Source organism: Centruroides sculpturatus, unplaced genomic scaffold, assembly GCF_000671375.1.
Source record: "Centruroides sculpturatus isolate CEXI.00-Female unplaced genomic scaffold, Cexi_2.0 scaffold1125, whole genome shotgun sequence".
NCBI classification, from domain to species: Eukaryota; Metazoa; Arthropoda; class Arachnida; order Scorpiones; family Buthidae; genus Centruroides; species Centruroides sculpturatus.
The window spans coordinates 125,258-145,951 of NW_019385469.1; the positions used below are offsets into that span (position 1 = coordinate 125,258).

Consider the following 20,694-nt stretch of genomic DNA (forward strand, 5'->3'; position numbering starts at 1 on the left):
CTCTGCGAGAGCGGATTTTCGGCCATGACAAACATGAAAACTTAACATCGTAACCGACTTCAACTCGAAGATGACTTGAGACTGAAGCAGACCAAAAAGCAACCAGATTTTACAAAGTTGTGCAAAGAAAAGTGCACATTTGTCACATTAAAATTAAATAACCTTATGTTATTTTCATTATTATTAGAATTGTATTTTAAAGGTAATAAATGTAAAAAAAAAACTTGTTTTATTTATCACTAGCTGTCTACCCATAGCTTCGCCCGCATTATATCGAATTTTCTCGTGGGAGTAAGATATTTTCTCGCAGTAAAATGTAGCCTATGTCAATTTCCAACATGTAAGCTATCTCTGTGCCAAATTTTATTAAAACCTGTTCAGCGGTTTAGACGTGAAAAGGTAACAGACAGACAGACAGACAGAATTACCTTCGAATTTATAATATTAATATGGATTAATATGAATTTCTGCTATAAGGAATATGCGAGTTTGAACTCTTTCTTGAAGTGGTACGCAGGAAAAACTAATTGGGAACCACTGATCTAATCGATATAGCAGGATATTGATAAGAGAATAGACGAGCAGGATATTGAGGAGTTACAGAAGGTTTCTGGTTAGAGCCTTACCAACGACGACCTCCAAGAATTGGCAGAACATGGAATTCGTGTGGAACTAGAAAATAGAGATTCTGAAAACGAAGAACCCAAAAATTTNATACAGATCCAGATAGGTGGGAACCAGATCCACACATTTGATCTTAGCCATAAGGCCGAGAAGCAATAATGATTATTACTACCATATGATATGTTCAAAGCGTAAAATACAGTAAATATATGAAATGTATCATTATTGATTTATCAAGTACATAAAATTCATTTATCGTAAGTTATTTTGATTTTATTTGCATGTTAATTTCTCAAAATATTTAATAAATCAATTAAAATATTTATATCAGATTTCTGATTTATTTTTACATTAAAATGTTAAGTTATTCCTACCTAAACTAAGTACTTAAGTTACAATAAGTAAGCTTCATTAAATAGTGAGCGGTACTCAGGTAAGCGTCAATGTACGGTGTCAGATACTGTCAAGTGGGAGACACTGCATACCGTTAAGTCAATCTTATCTTCATTGTATCGTACTCTAGGCGGGATTGTAAGTTTCGTTCTTTGGAAAAAAGTAAATAATAAAATCAAATACAGAGAGGATTATTTTAAAACATTTTACAAATGGTTTAGAGTTCTTTAAAGAAAGTCACGGCCACTCTCGTGTTTTTCACTATGTTTTAATGTTAGTTCCGACAGCTGTGTCGACATGCACTATAGTATTTGCTGTAGATTATCATCATTGTTATTATTTTAAAATAGAGAAATTTTTTCGAATATTACACATATTGAAAAAATTCAATTATAAATATATTTTGCTGCTTTTTAATGTGTCATTTATAATTAGCATTTGTTGAAATTTCTCATTCCGTTGATATTAATATCAAGTTAGAAACATGTTCACAAAATAAAACTTACATAATTAAATTAAACAAAACAGTTTTGCCCAATATAAAATATTTTAGTTAGTTATCATGCAAATTAAAATAGTTTGCGACAATTTATAATTAGATACCACATTTTAAAAAATATTAAAAACTCGATAGCAAAGTAATCATTAAATAAGCCTGTCAACATTTTCTAATTAAAATGAAATACTTTAAAATAGACTTAAAACTTCCATTGTTACTTAAAACTTCCATTGTTACCTAACACCGCCATTGTTACTTAACACTTCCATTGTTGATGGAAGTGTTAAGCCTTAATCCTGTCTTTCTCTCCCCCGGGAGGAATTTCGAAAAATCCCTTCTTAGTGTGCGTTTTCGTGACGTACCCTATCTATGTACCAAATTTCAACTTTCAACTCCTAACCGTTTGGGCTCTGCACTTATTATTATTATCATCAACCCGTCTCGATTATATTATAGATATTTCCGATTACTTGATATTATTAGTTCTACAATTAAACCTAAATGCTAAATGTCAGACTTAAATGAACATAGTTTGTTTTTGATTTGAATTATAATCAATTTTAAATTATCCCATAACGTAAAATATCGAAAATTTTTTTGAACAAAAACATTGCTGTGATTTCAAACAAGCCTCCAATCCTAGGATAACAATAATGGTAAGCAGACGTTATTTTTAGGTACTTTATATATAGGGATATCATATAGTATCGTAATTTCTACATTTAAGTGATAATGTCTGCTTAATTTATCATAATGTAATATATATAATCTATAAATTGTCAGTTTAATCATAATTTTAATATTTTAAAGTCTGTTTCAAAATAAAAAAACTTGAAGCTTTAACATGGTTTTACTTGTAAAATAGTATTGAAACCAATAGTCTATTATAGATAGTATCTCAATCTTTAAATCACGATTTCATTTTTTTCAGAATAACTAAGGAAAAGATAGTTATTATATGTATTATTAACAATACTGCCCAAGTGCTACTGTATATATGATTGCTAATCCAATTGTAGAAGTGAGAAACTGTTACCGTTTTTATCTTCCAAAAGATAATAATGTATTGCAAACAAGGTGGAGGAAATTACTACAGATTTTAGTGAAGTAAAGAATCATATTGTGTGAGTGTGTGCATTAAACATTTTACAGTGTGTAGTGAAAGGCAAAGTAAAGAAAACTCGCGAAAAATTTCAAATGCAGAATTAAAGCCAAGTGCCTCACCAACTACATTTTCTGGGCTATCAAAACATCTATGAAATCCCAAGGGAAACAAAACCAAGATGTTGAAGAAGAAAATATGAAAAGAATTCTTCGAGAAAATTTGAAGTCATATAAAAACTACATAGAAACAACACAGGTAAATTTATTAGAGGACATTTGTAGCTGTTATCATAAAAATTATTTTGATGAAAGGTAAATTTTTAATTAATAAGAGAAATAGAATATTTATGTTTAATTGACTTAAGTGAAAACAAAATTCATTTTATAAATGGCTCAAATGCAATTAATAACAGATTACAATATAAAATTAAATTAATATAAAAGATGAAACATTATATTTAAGAAAGATACTGCTAAAATTGTGTTTTAAAACATCGCACTATTTTAGATGACCTGCTTAATTTTATTTAAAATAAAATTATCATGTATGAGAAAGTTATAAAAGTACAGGTAAATAAAATTATTTTAAAATTTGAATATATGGATAATCATTTTAGTGATAGAGTTGTCAATTATTTCAAGTGAAAACGAAAAATACAATGGACATACATTTATTTTGGCAGTAGATTATCATTATATATTTTGATATATAATCTGCTATATTACTGTTTACAAAAAATTGTAAAATTGCCTATAAAATTACAATCAATAATTATGGAGAACATCAAAATGAAAAATCAGTCTCAAAGCAAATAAATATATTTATTTTATTGATTTGTGTTTTTTATCATTTCTCGTTAACCTCCCAGTCTTATTACTTTGTATTTTCGTCAATATATATATATTACAAAATATATAAATACAAAGTAATAAGACTGGAAGGTTAGCGATAAATGATAAAAAACACAAACCAATAAAAAATGTAAAAAAATTATATAATTGGATTACAACAATAAATCTATAATAGTAAACACGTTTCCTACCCATAACACTAAGTTGATCACATCTAATGGCAGGTCTCGCTCAGGCCTGTCTTTCTCGTTGGTCTCATAAATCAGCAAACTGCCATCTTATCACATACGTGCTATGCAAATGAGGCACTATAGCAGCACATCCGTGTAAAAAAATGTAATGCACTATATCCTACATACAACAAAATCGTTTCTGACAAACAATCGTCTGCTAAGATTTCTGATAACGAGGAAGTGTTTCTGATACATCAGTACTTTATCAGACATGCCTCAGAGAAGGTATTCAGTTGATTCATTGCGATGGAGGTCTTTCCTTTCTACGTTTTTGCCATGTACAGTACTGTACATTTGTGTTTGTTGCTTTAATTTTGGACGTTTAATTTAAGTATGAGTGAACATAATAACATTTAAATGATTCAATGTGCTAATAAAAGTTTATTGTAATATCAAAAATAATAGTACCATGAGTCCATAATAAACTTCATGATAAATAAATATTTATTTATGGATTTAAATTATTGCTTTTCTATATATAGTAGAACCCCGCCATAAGCAAACTCGCACATGCAAACTCGATTTACGCTATTGGCAATCCCGGAAAAATTAATGAAAATATGTAAAATAAACTTTTTTAATTATGCGCTAAATTTTGTAACGTATAGAACACGAAATCTCTCAGAATCTCGCTCAGTTACGCTCATTCTCGTTCTAGAAAAGCGTTACTGTAACTTATTTATTTGGCACTAAACACCAGGACTTGCGTAAATCTTTGTCCAGAGTTCTAACTTGTAACACGTCGTGTCAGCGTGATATCACTGTTTCTCTTTGTTTCATTTATACTAGTTTCTTTGCAAACATGACTCCAAAACGCAAACGTAATGATACTGATAGCTCTGACAAGCCAAAAAAAAGCCTATTTTAAACTATAATTAAAATCTTAGATTTAGTCAGAAAAGAAAAAGTCTGCTTCCAAAAACTTTTTAAAGTTGTTTTTATGACTTACAATATCTTGCTATGTGTTGTTAATATAATATTCATTTGCCTTATTTATACAAAAAAAAGTGTGATAGATATGCTAGTACAGTAAGACCCCGCTTAACGCTGATTCGATATAACACGGTCTGCTGGAAGCCTTTAAAAAACCTCAAAATTTACGCCGATTTAAATTATCGCGGCATTTCATTGATTCGTATATAATACGATTATTTGCGAACACAAACCAATCAGCAAAAGGTGGCAAAAAGGTGTACTTTCTCTAAATCTATGTTTGTTCGGTGCAATTTTTGAAAAAAAAGATGTATATATATATATATATATAACATCATGGATGTCATAGGAAATATCGATTTCGCTTGGCAAGAATTAACTGATAAATGCACGAACAAAGTGTGGAAAAAGTTATGGCTGAAGGTATCCAAGAATTCTCAACGAGAAGAGCCTATCGCTATATCGTTAGGTTGACCAAATTCAACCTAACCCATGGTTCCCAATTAATGGTAAGCGTACCCCTGGGGGTACGCGAAATTGCATGAAGGGGTACGCGCGGCAATCTAAAATCGGTTGATTTAAAATTTAAATGCATGAGATGAAGGAATCAAAAAAAATAATAGGTGGACCATCAAAAATTCGGCAATTTACAACATGATTTCGAATGCACAAATTTGTTTATTTATAACTAAATTCTCGAAATTTCATCAAAAAATGCATTTGTGACAATACCTAAATGAAATTCCTAGGCAAGAAACAAAAATTGTACAATAAACACAAATTGTATTAATTGTACAATTATCATTATTATCATGTCAGCGAAGCGGCAATAAAATATTTACTACCATTTTGCACAACATACCTCTGCGAGAGCGGATTTTCGGCCATGACAAACATGAAAACTTAACATCGTAACCGACTTCAACTCGAAGATGACTTGAGACTGAAGCAGACCAAAAAGCAACCAGATTTTACAAAGTTGTGCAAAGAAAAGTGCACATTTGTCACATTAAAATTAAATAACCTTATGTTATTTTCATTATTATTAGAATTGTATTTTAAAGGTAATAAATGTAAAAAAAAAACTTGTTTTATTTATCACTAGCTGTCTACCCATAGCTTCGCCCGCATTATATCGAATTTTCTCGTGGGAGTAAGATATTTTCTCGCAGTAAAATGTAGCCTATGTCAATTTCCAACATGTAAGCTATCTCTGTGCCAAATTTTATTAAAACCTGTTCAGCGGTTTAGACGTGAAAAGGTAACAGACAGACAGACAGACAGAATTACCTTCGAATTTATAATATTAATATGGATTAATATGAATTTCTGCTATAAGGAATATGCGAGTTTGAACTCTTTCTTGAAGTGGTACGCAGGAAAAACTAATTGGGAACCACTGATCTAATCGATATAGCAGGATATTGATAAGAGAATAGACGAGCAGGATATTGAGGAGTTACAGAAGGTTTCTGGTTAGAGCCTTACCAACGACGACCTCCAAGAATTGGCAGAACATGGAATTCGTGTGGAACTAGAAAATAGAGATTCTGAAAACGAAGAACCCAAAAATTTCTCAACAGATTTCTTTAGTAAAAGTTTGGTAAGATAACCGAAATCATTGATAAAATTGTAGCGAATGATCCAGATCTTGAAAGGAGTGCAAAAGCAAAACGAGGCGTTTTGAATGCGATCTTCCGCTACTGACATTTGCTTAAGGAGAGAAAAAAGAGACAAATGAAACTTTACGACTTTATTGCAAAAGAACAAGAATTTCAGAAAAGTCAGGACCTTCATCACAAAAAATGAACTTTACATTTAATGTGTGCATATGTTTATATGTTATTTAACATATATTATTATACAAATTAATATAAAAATAACAAAATTAAAGTAAAATTTGTTTATTTTTGGTCGCGTGTTCCCCTATCCCTATTTACTCTATGTTAAAATGACCTCGTTTAACGCTGTTTCGCTTAGCGCTTTGTTGTCTAGGAACGCATCCCCTGCTTTAAGCCGGGTCTTACTGAATTGGAAAAACATTTTCCAATCACCAGAATCTCGTTCTTTATAATAATTTTTCATTTTTATCGTTTTCCTTTTTTATGACAATTAATTTGAGCTTTTCAAAAACAGATAAACTGTAAAATTGTATTTTTAATAATTTTATTTTACTGATTCAAGATTCGTAAATATTCCACTTCTTTATTACTTGTAATGAGCTGGAGGGTTAAATGATAATTTTCGAACGACAGTCAGTCTTTCAATTTATTATCATTATATTATTCAATTATCATCCTATTCAAATCATCTTTGAGTTCTTGTGTTACTTTGTAAATATTTAATTTATTTAGTTTAAAGTTTTCTTTATTTATAAAACATTCTAATTTAAATTTTTACACTTTTCAATTTTTAAACATGCAGATCTAAAAAAGAGTTAATTGAAATAAGATATGCTGACTACGTAATTTTTATTTCTGTCAAATATTATTTAAATACGTGTTTTAATACATACACATAAAAATATTGTATTATGCGTTAAAAATTTATATATTTAAGTTCTTATCTTTGAATCATATGCATCAAGAACGTTTTTTAAGATTCCTGCAAATTTATTATATAGGCTATCTATGTTAAAAAGATAATAGAAATAAACGAAACTAATTTTTAATTTAAGTAAATATTTAATAATATTTTTTAATAAATAAAAATCATATTAATAATTATTATTTTTCTACTTTTAAAGCATGCATATAAAAAAACCAAATCCTTTGAACTTATGACATTTATTAATCTATTTTAATTGATATATTCTGATACATTCATGTAATAAGTGTTTTGCTTAATAATAATAATAAAATTAAAAAACTTAATCATCGTTTAGACTTGTCTCTTCGAAGAAAACTTAAAATATTTTCAAAAACAGCTGTTTTTGTGCGATTTACTCAATATTTTAAGAATTTGTTATTTATAATAATGACGATCTATGAAAAATTGCGCATTTTCTTTGAATCAATATTTTCAAGCTTACAAGTCGATGTTAAGATAAATTTGAAATTAATACAAAATAAAAAACTTTAAATATTTTATTTTTCATTTTTAAATGAGATGATAATTAAACAGTTATTAAGATTCAGTTTGCATAGCAAAAATATATAGAGCTCACTTATTTGATAATTTATAGAAAATGTTGTAAGAATTTGAATGAAAAAGGAAAGTATATCAAGGTTTAAAAACTATTTCAGTAGCTGTAATAAATAATCTTAAATGTATTGTTAATATTGATTTCTCTCATTTTATAAACAGCGGTTCGATTAAGATAAGAATTTCTCTATTTAAGCCGAAAATGTTATGGAATACTATGAAAAAAATTAAATATTATTATAAATGGAAATATTAAAACTATTTTTACGACAAATAAAGTATTTTATTTTTAACAGTCATACTTTCGACATTTTCTACTGTATTTTCCCATTTAACGATAAAGCTACTGAAAATTCCCTTCAGAAAGGGCAAATCGATTGAATAAGTGTTTAAGCTTAACTATACGTAATTTATTTTTACTTTTTCTCGGTATTTCTTTATAATATTTAGAAAACTCGAAAAAATTAAGAATATATTTCACTATTTTAAAAATACGGAACATAAAAGGAAAATATCTACTGATTTTTCAGGGAAAACATGCCAGATAGGAAAATCGGTCGAGATGATTACATATCGACCAGATTCGTGATTAGGCTGAAAATGTGGAAAAGCGAGATGGTTTTTTAAAGGAAAAGAAACTGAAATCAATGAAGCGTCGGTGGTACAGAGACACCTATGCACGAGGTTAGAAGAGGTAAAGTCTCCAACCCAGAGTTAGAATTGCCTACAATGGAGGACCAGCTGTCGAACGAAACTGCAGACGACAACCAGAACCGACGTGAACGCCATCTCTTTATACCATCTGTTCTGGTCAACATGGATTTCATTAAAGTCGCCTTAAATTTCGATATGAAAAAAATGAGATTCGAGTGGAAATGCGGTTCGAAGAATTTGGTCGACTCAGATTTGGAAACTAACAAGTAAGTTTTGATTGATAAGCTTTCACTGTTTAAACTCATTTTAATAATATTAAAAAAATGTTATAATGATATCGATTCTATATGAGCACACCGTTATGTTTACTTTTACTCTCTTCGTGTGTGTGTCTTTTCTCTGCAAGTCTTCCTATTTTATGCAACTCTTTTCTACTTAAAAGTTACTTATATATATAAAATAATCCAAAAATTTTATATTTTTACTAATGAAAGTCTTTAGTTATAAAAGCTTCTAATTTTCTTATTGTAATAAGAATGGTTTCTTCTGTCATTTTTACTATCACTTCTCCTCTGCCACGTTGCACTTAGTAACACTAAGTCAGATTTCTTTTCTGAAGTACAAAGATGCAGAAAATAACTCTGGATCAATAAGCAGTGGCGCCAAAGCTAGTGGGTGACCTCCTTTTACTTTAGTAGAGATGACACTAGCCGAAAATTTTGGATGTATAATTGTATAAAAGAAGCTTTTCTCCACATTTTCATCATGATACGACAAAACGACAATATCGATCGTGTTGCTCATACATCAATTCGACGATTTTTGTGCTATAATAAAAGAATCCAAATATAATATTGCAACGATTTAATACGATACTGATAATGTATACCAAGTTCGACTTACTTTAATTTCTTGTGATTAAAAAATTGATCTTTTACCACTTTTAAATGCAATTTAAAAATTTCTTGGAAATTGGCTCCTTGCCCGTTAAGGCCGCACGGTACCGGTTGTGCTTTCATGACGATACATTCTATTTCCATAATTCAAAAAAAGAAATTCCTTTCCCCAGTAACTCCATGGATATTTTAAAAGTTATTAAAATTTCAACCATAGGAGAAAGTAAAGCTACCCAGAGCATATGGCGGATAGAAGTTTTTATAACTTTTTAAATGAGTTAAAATCCATTAAGCGGATCACAAATTCTTTTCTTTTGCGATAAACAACTTACCCTGCCATCTATGATTGAAATAGGTAAGGAAGATGGAGAAACAATGGACTATCTGAAATTTAATAAAAATTCAAACGCATCTTTATTTAATTTCCTTAATCAGAAAGCAACGTTGAGAGAACTAAGTGAATAAAATAAGGATGAAAACTATCTTCTTTCCATTTATCATCTCTGCAAACCATCCGCATTATTCTAATCTCCTCTATAGCGATGGCTAACTCGTCCTAGAAAAAAAAGCTCGGCGACGCAAAGAAAATAGTTTCGAGGTCACGTGATTTCTCCCACGTGGTACTCGATCGAAGTACTTTATCGATCTAATGACTCCTCTAAATATTTCCAGTTACTTCAACTACATTAAACTTGTAATTATCATTAAGATAGAAAGAAGCGATCTTTAATAAGAATACAATAGTAATTATGTTTTAAGAATGTTTCATTTCCGTACGGAGAGAACCTATTTCCTGAAATTTATAAATCCTGGAAAAAATGACATTTAAGAATTTATGTTTATTTGCAAGAAAATTGAAATCAGGTGTAGTTGTTGGTCTGCAGGTAAGCGATCGAATGTTTGAAAGGGCGGTATCAACGGGACATCAGACCCAAACCGTTATTCTAATGGCCTAGTTTTCCCGCCATGCACCATGAGACAAAATTGACAAACGACTGCAACCAGTTCAGTAAAGTCGGCTTGCATGAGGAGTGCTGCTCGCTTTAGCGTCAGAACATGATCATTACTGTAGCGGAAAGTATCGAAAATTTTATCGGGTAAGAGTAAAATCTTTTTCATTTTTAATGAAATTTTAAATTTATATACCTGTTAATCATACTTTGCAGTATTTTCGCCAAGTGTTATTATTATTTTAAAAATTCTATAAAGTAAACGAAACTTAATCACTTCTCTGCATAACAATTAACTATGCGGGAAAGTAAGACGTAAAGGATAGTTTGTTTAAATTTGAAACTTTTTCTTGTTTTTCCACTTTTGTTATTTTTAGTTAGCGTAATTATAATTTTACTTTATTTGCGTTTGGAATACTAATAAGATTGGAAATAAATTAATTACTAATTATTCAATATGTTTTTTATTAAACTTTTTTTTTTAAATACGAAGCTTTCATTTTATTTTTTCCGTCTTATAAAGAATTAATTATTTCAAAATTTAACGACTTTATTTTAATATTTTAAATNTTTCGAAAAATCCCTTCTTAGTGTGCGTTTTCGTGACGTACCCTATCTATGTACCAAATTTCAACTTTCAACTCCTAACCGTTTGGGCTCTGCACTTATTATTATTATCATCAACCCGTCTCGATTATATTATAGATATTTCCGATTACTTGATATTATTAGTTCTACAATTAAACCTAAATGCTAAATGTCAGACTTAAATGAACATAGTTTGTTTTTGATTTGAATTATAATCAATTTTAAATTATCCCATAACGTAAAATATCGAAAATTTTTTTGAACAAAAACATTGCTGTGATTTCAAACAAGCCTCCAATCCTAGGATAACAATAATGGTAAGCAGACGTTATTTTTAGGTACTTTATATATAGGGATATCATATAGTATCGTAATTTCTACATTTAAGTGATAATGTCTGCTTAATTTATCATAATGTAATATATATAATCTATAAATTGTCAGTTTAATCATAATTTTAATATTTTAAAGTCTGTTTCAAAATAAAAAAACTTGAAGCTTTAACATGGTTTTACTTGTAAAATAGTATTGAAACCAATAGTCTATTATAGATAGTATCTCAATCTTTAAATCACGATTTCATTTTTTTCAGAATAACTAAGGAAAAGATAGTTATTATATGTATTATTAACAATACTGCCCAAGTGCTACTGTATATATGATTGCTAATCCAATTGTAGAAGTGAGAAACTGTTACCGTTTTTATCTTCCAAAAGATAATAATGTATTGCAAACAAGGTGGAGGAAATTACTACAGATTTTAGTGAAGTAAAGAATCATATTGTGTGAGTGTGTGCATTAAACATTTTACAGTGTGTAGTGAAAGGCAAAGTAAAGAAAACTCGCGAAAAATTTCAAATGCAGAATTAAAGCCAAGTGCCTCACCAACTACATTTTCTGGGCTATCAAAACATCTATGAAATCCCAAGGGAAACAAAACCAAGATGTTGAAGAAGAAAATATGAAAAGAATTCTTCGAGAAAATTTGAAGTCATATAAAAACTACATAGAAACAACACAGGTAAATTTATTAGAGGACATTTGTAGCTGTTATCATAAAAATTATTTTGATGAAAGGTAAATTTTTAATTAATAAGAGAAATAGAATATTTATGTTTAATTGACTTAAGTGAAAACAAAATTCATTTTATAAATGGCTCAAATGCAATTAATAACAGATTACAATATAAAATTAAATTAATATAAAAGATGAAACATTATATTTAAGAAAGATACTGCTAAAATTGTGTTTTAAAACATCGCACTATTTTAGATGACCTGCTTAATTTTATTTAAAATAAAATTATCATGTATGAGAAAGTTATAAAAGTACAGGTAAATAAAATTATTTTAAAATTTGAATATATGGATAATCATTTTAGTGATAGAGTTGTCAATTATTTCAAGTGAAAACGAAAAATACAATGGACATACATTTATTTTGGCAGTAGATTATCATTATATATTTTGATATATAATCTGCTATATTACTGTTTACAAAAAATTGTAAAATTGCCTATAAAATTACAATCAATAATTATGGAGAACATCAAAATGAAAAATCAGTCTCAAAGCAAATAAATATATTTATTTTATTGATTTGTGTTTTTTATCATTTCTCGTTAACCTCCCAGTCTTATTACTTTGTATTTTCGTCAATATATATATATTACAAAATATATAAATACAAAGTAATAAGACTGGAAGGTTAGCGATAAATGATAAAAAACACAAACCAATAAAAAATGTAAAAAAATTATATAATTGGATTACAACAATAAATCTATAATAGTAAACACGTTTCCTACCCATAACACTAAGTTGATCACATCTAATGGCAGGTCTCGCTCAGGCCTGTCTTTCTCGTTGGTCTCATAAATCAGCAAACTGCCATCTTATCACATACGTGCTATGCAAATGAGGCACTATAGCAGCACATCCGTGTAAAAAAATGTAATGCACTATATCCTACATACAACAAAATCGTTTCTGACAAACAATCGTCTGCTAAGATTTCTGATAACGAGGAAGTGTTTCTGATACATCAGTACTTTATCAGACATGCCTCAGAGAAGGTATTCAGTTGATTCATTGCGATGGAGGTCTTTCCTTTCTACGTTTTTGCCATGTACAGTACTGTACATTTGTGTTTGTTGCTTTAATTTTGGACGTTTAATTTAAGTATGAGTGAACATAATAACATTTAAATGATTCAATGTGCTAATAAAAGTTTATTGTAATATCAAAAATAATAGTACCATGAGTCCATAATAAACTATTATATAATAAACTTCATGATAAATAAATATTTATTTATGGATTTAAATTATTGCTTTTCTATATATAGTAGAACCCCGCCATAAGCAAACTCGCACATGCAAACTCGATTTACGCTATTGGCAATCCCGGAAAAATTAATGAAAATATGTAAAATAAACTTTTTTAATTATGCGCTAAATTTTGTAACGTATAGAACACGAAATCTCTCAGAATCTCGCTCAGTTACGCTCATTCTCGTTCTAGAAAAGCGTTACTGTAACTTATTTATTTGGCACTAAACACCAGGACTTGCGTAAATCTTTGTCCAGAGTTCTAACTTGTAACACGTCGTGTCAGCGTGATATCACTGTTTCTCTTTGTTTCATTTATACTAGTTTCTTTGCAAACATGACTCCAAAACGCAAACGTAATGATACTGATAGCTCTGACAAGCCAAAAAAAAGCCTATTTTAAACTATAATTAAAATCTTAGATTTAGTCAGAAAAGAAAAAGTCTGCTTCCAAAAACTTTTTAAAGTTGTTTTTATGACTTACAATATCTTGCTATGTGTTGTTAATATAATATTCATTTGCCTTATTTATACAAAAAAAAGTGTGATAGATATGCTAGTACAGTAAGACCCCGCTTAACGCTGATTCGATATAACACGGTCTGCTGGAAGCCTTTAAAAAACCTCAAAATTTACGCCGATTTAAATTATCGCGGCATTTCATTGATTCGTATATAATACGATTATTTGCGAACACAAACCAATCAGCAAAAGGTGGCAAAAAGGTGTACTTTCTCTAAATCTATGTTTGTTCGGTGCAATTTTTGAAAAAAAAGATGTATATATATATATATATATAACATCATGGATGTCATAGGAAATATCGATTTCGCTTGGCAAGAATTAACTGATAAATGCACGAACAAAGTGTGGAAAAAGTTATGGCTGAAGGTATCCAAGAATTCTCAACGAGAAGAGCCTATCGCTATATCGTTAGGTTGACCAAATTCAACCTAACCCATGGTTCCCAATTAATGGTAAGCGTACCCCTGGGGGTACGCGAAATTGCATGAAGGGGTACGCGCGGCAATCTAAAATCGGTTGATTTAAAATTTAAATGCATGAGATGAAGGAATCAAAAAAAATAATAGGTGGACCATCAAAAATTCGGCAATTTACAACATGATTTCGAATGCACAAATTTGTTTATTTATAACTAAATTCTCGAAATTTCATCAAAAAATGCATTTGTGACAATACCTAAATGAAATTCCTAGGCAAGAAACAAAAATTGTACAATAAACACAAATTGTATTAATTGTACAATTATCATTATTATCATGTCAGCGAAGCGGCAATAAAATATTTACTACCATTTTGCACAACATACCTCTGCGAGAGCGGATTTTCGGCCATGACAAACATGAAAACTTAACATCGTAACCGACTTCAACTCGAAGATGACTTGAGACTGAAGCAGACCAAAAAGCAACCAGATTTTACAAAGTTGTGCAAAGAAAAGTGCACATTTGTCACATTAAAATTAAATAACCTTATGTTATTTTCATTATTATTAGAATTGTATTTTAAAGGTAATAAATGTAAAAAAAAAACTTGTTTTATTTATCACTAGCTGTCTACCCATAGCTTCGCCCGCATTATATCGAATTTTCTCGTGGGAGTAAGATATTTTCTCGCAGTAAAATGTAGCCTATGTCAATTTCCAACATGTAAGCTATCTCTGTGCCAAATTTTATTAAAACCTGTTCAGCGGTTTAGACGTGAAAAGGTAACAGACAGACAGACAGACAGAATTACCTTCGAATTTATAATATTAATATGGATTAATATGAATTTCTGCTATAAGGAATATGCGAGTTTGAACTCTTTCTTGAAGTGGTACGCAGGAAAAACTAATTGGGAACCACTGATCTAATCGATATAGCAGGATATTGATAAGAGAATAGACGAGCAGGATATTGAGGAGTTACAGAAGGTTTCTGGTTAGAGCCTTACCAACGACGACCTCCAAGAATTGGCAGAACATGGAATTCGTGTGGAACTAGAAAATAGAGATTCTGAAAACGAAGAACCCAAAAATTTCTCAACAGATTTCTTTAGTAAAAGTTTGGTAAGATAACCGAAATCATTGATAAAATTGTAGCGAATGATCCAGATCTTGAAAGGAGTGCAAAAGCAAAACGAGGCGTTTTGAATGCGATCTTCCGCTACTGACATTTGCTTAAGGAGAGAAAAAAGAGACAAATGAAACTTTACGACTTTATTGCAAAAGAACAAGAATTTCAGAAAAGTCAGGACCTTCATCACAAAAAATGAACTTTACATTTAATGTGTGCATATGTTTATATGTTATTTAACATATATTATTATACAAATTAATATAAAAATAACAAAATTAAAGTAAAATTTGTTTATTTTTGGTCGCGTGTTCCCCTATCCCTATTTACTCTATGTTAAAATGACCTCGTTTAACGCTGTTTCGCTTAGCGCTTTGTTGTCTAGGAACGCATCCCCTGCTTTAAGCCGGGTCTTACTGAATTGGAAAAACATTTTCCAATCACCAGAATCTCGTTCTTTATAATAATTTTTCATTTTTATCGTTTTCCTTTTTTATGACAATTAATTTGAGCTTTTCAAAAACAGATAAACTGTAAAATTGTATTTTTAATAATTTTATTTTACTGATTCAAGATTCGTAAATATTCCACTTCTTTATTACTTGTAATGAGCTGGAGGGTTAAATGATAATTTTCGAACGACAGTCAGTCTTTCAATTTATTATCATTATATTATTCAATTATCATCCTATTCAAATCATCTTTGAGTTCTTGTGTTACTTTGTAAATATTTAATTTATTTAGTTTAAAGTTTTCTTTATTTATAAAACATTCTAATTTAAATTTTTACACTTTTCAATTTTTAAACATGCAGATCTAAAAAAGAGTTAATTGAAATAAGATATGCTGACTACGTAATTTTTATTTCTGTCAAATATTATTTAAATACGTGTTTTAATACATACACATAAAAATATTGTATTATGCGTTAAAAATTTATATATTTAAGTTCTTATCTTTGAATCATATGCATCAAGAACGTTTTTTAAGATTCCTGCAAATTTATTATATAGGCTATCTATGTTAAAAAGATAATAGAAATAAACGAAACTAATTTTTAATTTAAGTAAATATTTAATAATATTTTTTAATAAATAAAAATCATATTAATAATTATTATTTTTCTACTTTTAAAGCATGCATATAAAAAAACCAAATCCTTTGAACTTATGACATTTATTAATCTATTTTAATTGATATATTCTGATACATTCATGTAATAAGTGTTTTGCTTAATAATAATAATAAAATTAAAAAACTTAATCATCGTTTAGACTTGTCTCTTCGAAGAAAACTTAAAATATTTTCAAAAACAGCTGTTTTTGTGCGATTTACTCAATATTTTAAGAATTTGTTATTTATAATAATGACGATCTATGAAAAATTGCGCATTTTCTTTGAATCAATATTTTCAAGCTTACAAGTCGATGTTAAGATAAATTTGAAATTAATACAAAATAAAAAACTTTAAATATTTTATTTTTCATTTTTAAATGAGATGATAATTAAACAGTTATTAAGATTCAGTTTGCATAGCAAAAATATATAGAGCTCACTTATTTGATAATTTATAGAAAATGTTGTAAGAATTTGAATGAAAAAGGAAAGTATATCAAGGTTTAAAAACTATTTCAGTAGCTGTAATAAATAATCTTAAATGTATTGTTAATATTGATTTCTCTCATTTTATAAACAGCGGTTCGATTAAGATAAGAATTTCTCTATTTAAGCCGAAAATGTTATGGAATACTATGAAAAAAATTAAATATTATTATAAATGGAAATATTAAAACTATTTTTACGACAAATAAAGTATTTTATTTTTAACAGTCATACTTTCGACATTTTCTACTGTATTTTCCCATTTAACGATAAAGCTACTGAAAATTCCCTTCAGAAAGGGCAAATCGATTGAATAAGTGTTTAAGCTTAACTATACGTAATTTATTTTTACTTTTTCTCGGTATTTCTTTATAATATTTAGAAAACTCGAAAAAATTAAGAATATATTTCACTATTTTAAAAATACGGAACATAAAAGGAAAATATCTACTGATTTTTCAGGGAAAACATGCCAGATAGGAAAATCGGTCGAGATGATTACATATCGACCAGATTCGTGATTAGGCTGAAAATGTGGAAAAGCGAGATGGTTTTTTAAAGGAAAAGAAACTGAAATCAATGAAGCGTCGGTGGTACAGAGACACCTATGCACGAGGTTAGAAGAGGTAAAGTCTCCAACCCAGAGTTAGAATTGCCTACAATGGAGGACCAGCTGTCGAACGAAACTGCAGACGACAACCAGAACCGACGTGAACGCCATCTCTTTATACCATCTGTTCTGGTCAACATGGATTTCATTAAAGTCGCCTTAAATTTCGATATGAAAAAAATGAGATTCGAGTGGAAATGCGGTTCGAAGAATTTGGTCGACTCAGATTTGGAAACTAACAAGTAAGTTTTGATTGATAAGCTTTCACTGTTTAAACTCATTTTAATAATATTAAAAAAATGTTATAATGATATCGATTCTATATGAGCACACCGTTATGTTTACTTTTACTCTCTTCGTGTGTGTGTCTTTTCTCTGCAAGTCTTCCTATTTTATGCAACTCTTTTCTACTTAAAAGTTACTTATATATATAAAATAATCCAAAAATTTTATATTTTTACTAATGAAAGTCTTTAGTTATAAAAGCTTCTAATTTTCTTATTGTAATAAGAATGGTTTCTTCTGTCATTTTTACTATCACTTCTCCTCTGCCACGTTGCACTTAGTAACACTAAGTCAGATTTCTTTTCTGAAGTACAAAGATGCAGAAAATAACTCTGGATCAATAAGCAGTGGCGCCAAAGCTAGTGGGTGACCTCCTTTTACTTTAGTAGAGATGACACTAGCCGAAAATTTTGGATGTATAATTGTATAAAAGAAGCTTTTCTCCACATTTTCATCATGATACGACAAAACGACAATATCGATCGTGTTGCTCATACATCAATTCGACGATTTTTGTGCTATAATAAAAGAATCCAAATATAATATTGCAACGATTTAATACGATACTGATAATGTATACCAAGTTCGACTTACTTTAATTTCTTGTGATTAAAAAATTGATCTTTTACCACTTTTAAATGCAATTTAAAAATTTCTTGGAAATTGGCTCCTTGCCCGTTAAGGCCGCACGGTACCGGTTGTGCTTTCATGACGATACATTCTATTTCCATAATTCAAAAAAAGAAATTCCTTTCCCCAGTAACTCCATGGATATTTTAAAAGTTATTAAAATTTCAACCATAGGAGAAAGTAAAGCTACCCAGAGCATATGGCGGATAGAAGTTTTTATAACTTTTTAAATGAGTTAAAATCCATTAAGCGGATCACAAATTCTTTTCTTTTGCGATAAACAACTTACCCTGCCATCTATGATTGAAATAGGTAAGGAAGATGGAGAAACAATGGACTATCTGAAATTTAATAAAAATTCAAACGCATCTTTATTTAATTTCCTTAATCAGAAAGCAACGTTGAGAGAACTAAGTGAATAAAATAAGGATGAAAACTATCTTCTTTCCATTTATCATCTCTGCAAACCATCCGCATTATTCTAATCTCCTCTATAGCGATGGCTAACTCGTCCTAGAAAAAAAAGCTCGGCGACGCAAAGAAAATAGTTTCGAGGTCACGTGATTTCTCCCACGTGGTACTCGATCGAAGTACTTTATCGATCTAATGACTCCTCTAAATATTTCCAGTTACTTCAACTACATTAAACTTGTAATTATCATTAAGATAGAAAGAAGCGATCTTTAATAAGAATACAATAGTAATTATGTTTTAAGAATGTTTCATTTCCGTACGGAGAGAACCTATTTCCTGAAATTTATAAATCCTGGAAAAAATGACATTTAAGAATTTATGTTTATTTGCAAGAAAATTGAAATCAGGTGTAGTTGTTGGTCTGCAGGTAAGCGATCGAATGTTTGAAAGGGCGGTATCAACGGGACATCAGACCCAAACCGTTATTCTAATGGCCTAGTTTTCCCGCCATGCACCATGAGACAAAATTGACAAACGACTGCAACCAGTTCAGTAAAGTCGGCTTGCATGAGGAGTGCTGCTCGCTTTAGCGTCAGAACATGATCATTACTGTAGCGGAAAGTATCGAAAATTTTATCGGGTAAGAGTAAAATCTTTTTCATTTTTAATGAAATTTTAAATTTATATACCTGTTAATCATACTTTGCAGTATTTTCGCCAAGTGTTATTATTATTTTAAAAATTCTATAAAGTAAACGAAACTTAATCACTTCTCTGCATAACAATTAACTATGCGGGAAAGTAAGACGTAAAGGATAGTTTGTTTAAATTTGAAACTTTTTCTTGTTTTTCCACTTTTGTTATTTTTAGTTAGCGTAATTATAATTTTACTTTATTTGCGTTTGGAATACTAATAAGATTGGAAATAAATTAATTACTAATTATTCAATATGTTTTTTATTAAACTTTTTTTTTTAAATACGAAGCTTTCATTTTATTTTTTCCGTCTTATAAAGAATTAATTATTTCAAAATTTAACGACTTTATTTTAATATTTTAAATACATATACTGTATAATTAAGTAATATTATTAATTTTTGTTCTTATATTTTGTCGATATAATTTTGGTTAAAACATTAATATAAAGTTTATAGGAGAAGTAACGCAAGTACGAAGTTATAAGAGGGACTAGTTTGTTTCGATCCTGTTTTAGATGGATTTTAGTACTTGCGGCCATTTTGACCTTCGGGGTCTACATATGCCTTAGAAATAATGATTTTTACTAATCTGTAAACGAATTGGAACAATTCCAATTTCTACGTGACATGATTTTACCATCCTAAAAGGCACGAAAACCTATACCTGAATATAGAATTGGTTATTATACAGAATGCGACATTGATACGTTGAATAATGCTGATTTAATGTTTTAAAGATAAAACATTTATGAACATTAATATTATTAGACAAATTTTTGAAATGTTCTTAAAAAACTCGAGAATTGTTTAGTCGATTTAATTTGTGCAAATAAATTAAAAAACTCATTATTTTGTATGAAAATTGTTTTTTTATAAAGCCTGTAATTTAAATCATTATATTTTTTATATTAAAATTATGTGGATTGTTAACTTTGCTAAAATTTATTAATATTTTATTATATTATTATCTAAATATCAATAGCACATTTAAATGATAGATTTAGTTAATATTTAAAATACACTTGTTATATTTTTATTTCGATTATTCGTCACAAAATGAGTTTGATTAAAAAGAAAGTCCATGAACACTAACTGAAAATTAACTTTCAAACAGAAATTCTTTATAAGAAATGTATAAAATATAGGCCTATACACAAATATATACAAATTAATATCA

At 29.2% G+C, this 20,694-nt stretch overlaps 2 protein-coding genes across 6 annotated transcripts in view; both read left to right on the forward strand.

The window, feature by feature from the left end:
- The window catches only part of LOC111639282 (signal peptide, CUB and EGF-like domain-containing protein 2), a 75,080-nt gene extending 64,480 nt beyond the window's left edge, over positions 1-10,600 (forward strand). The window contains exons 8-9 of one of the 3 annotated variants that reach the window (XR_002759037.1): positions 8,313-9,687; positions 9,768-10,600. Coding sequence is in view for 1 of the 3 variants with exons in the window: in XM_023385124.1 (XP_023240892.1) it covers positions 8,313-8,330 (18 nt within the window). In the remaining 2 variants the exon portion in view is untranslated. Of the gene's footprint in view, positions 1-8,312 lie in introns of all 3 variants that reach the window. The other 2 variants (XR_002759036.1, XM_023385124.1) reach the window with 2 other exon arrangements.
- A 947-nt stretch (positions 10,601-11,547) lies between these two features.
- Positions 11,548-20,694, forward strand: part of LOC111639281 (potassium voltage-gated channel protein Shaker-like) — a 135,552-nt gene continuing 126,405 nt past the window's right edge. Inside the window, exons 1-2 of one of the 3 annotated variants that reach the window (XM_023385117.1) lie at positions 11,548-11,891; positions 17,343-17,732. In XM_023385117.1, the coding sequence (XP_023240885.1) occupies positions 17,488-17,732 (245 nt within the window). In that variant the 5' untranslated portion in view covers positions 11,548-11,891; positions 17,343-17,487. The other 2 variants (XM_023385115.1, XM_023385122.1) reach the window with 2 other exon arrangements.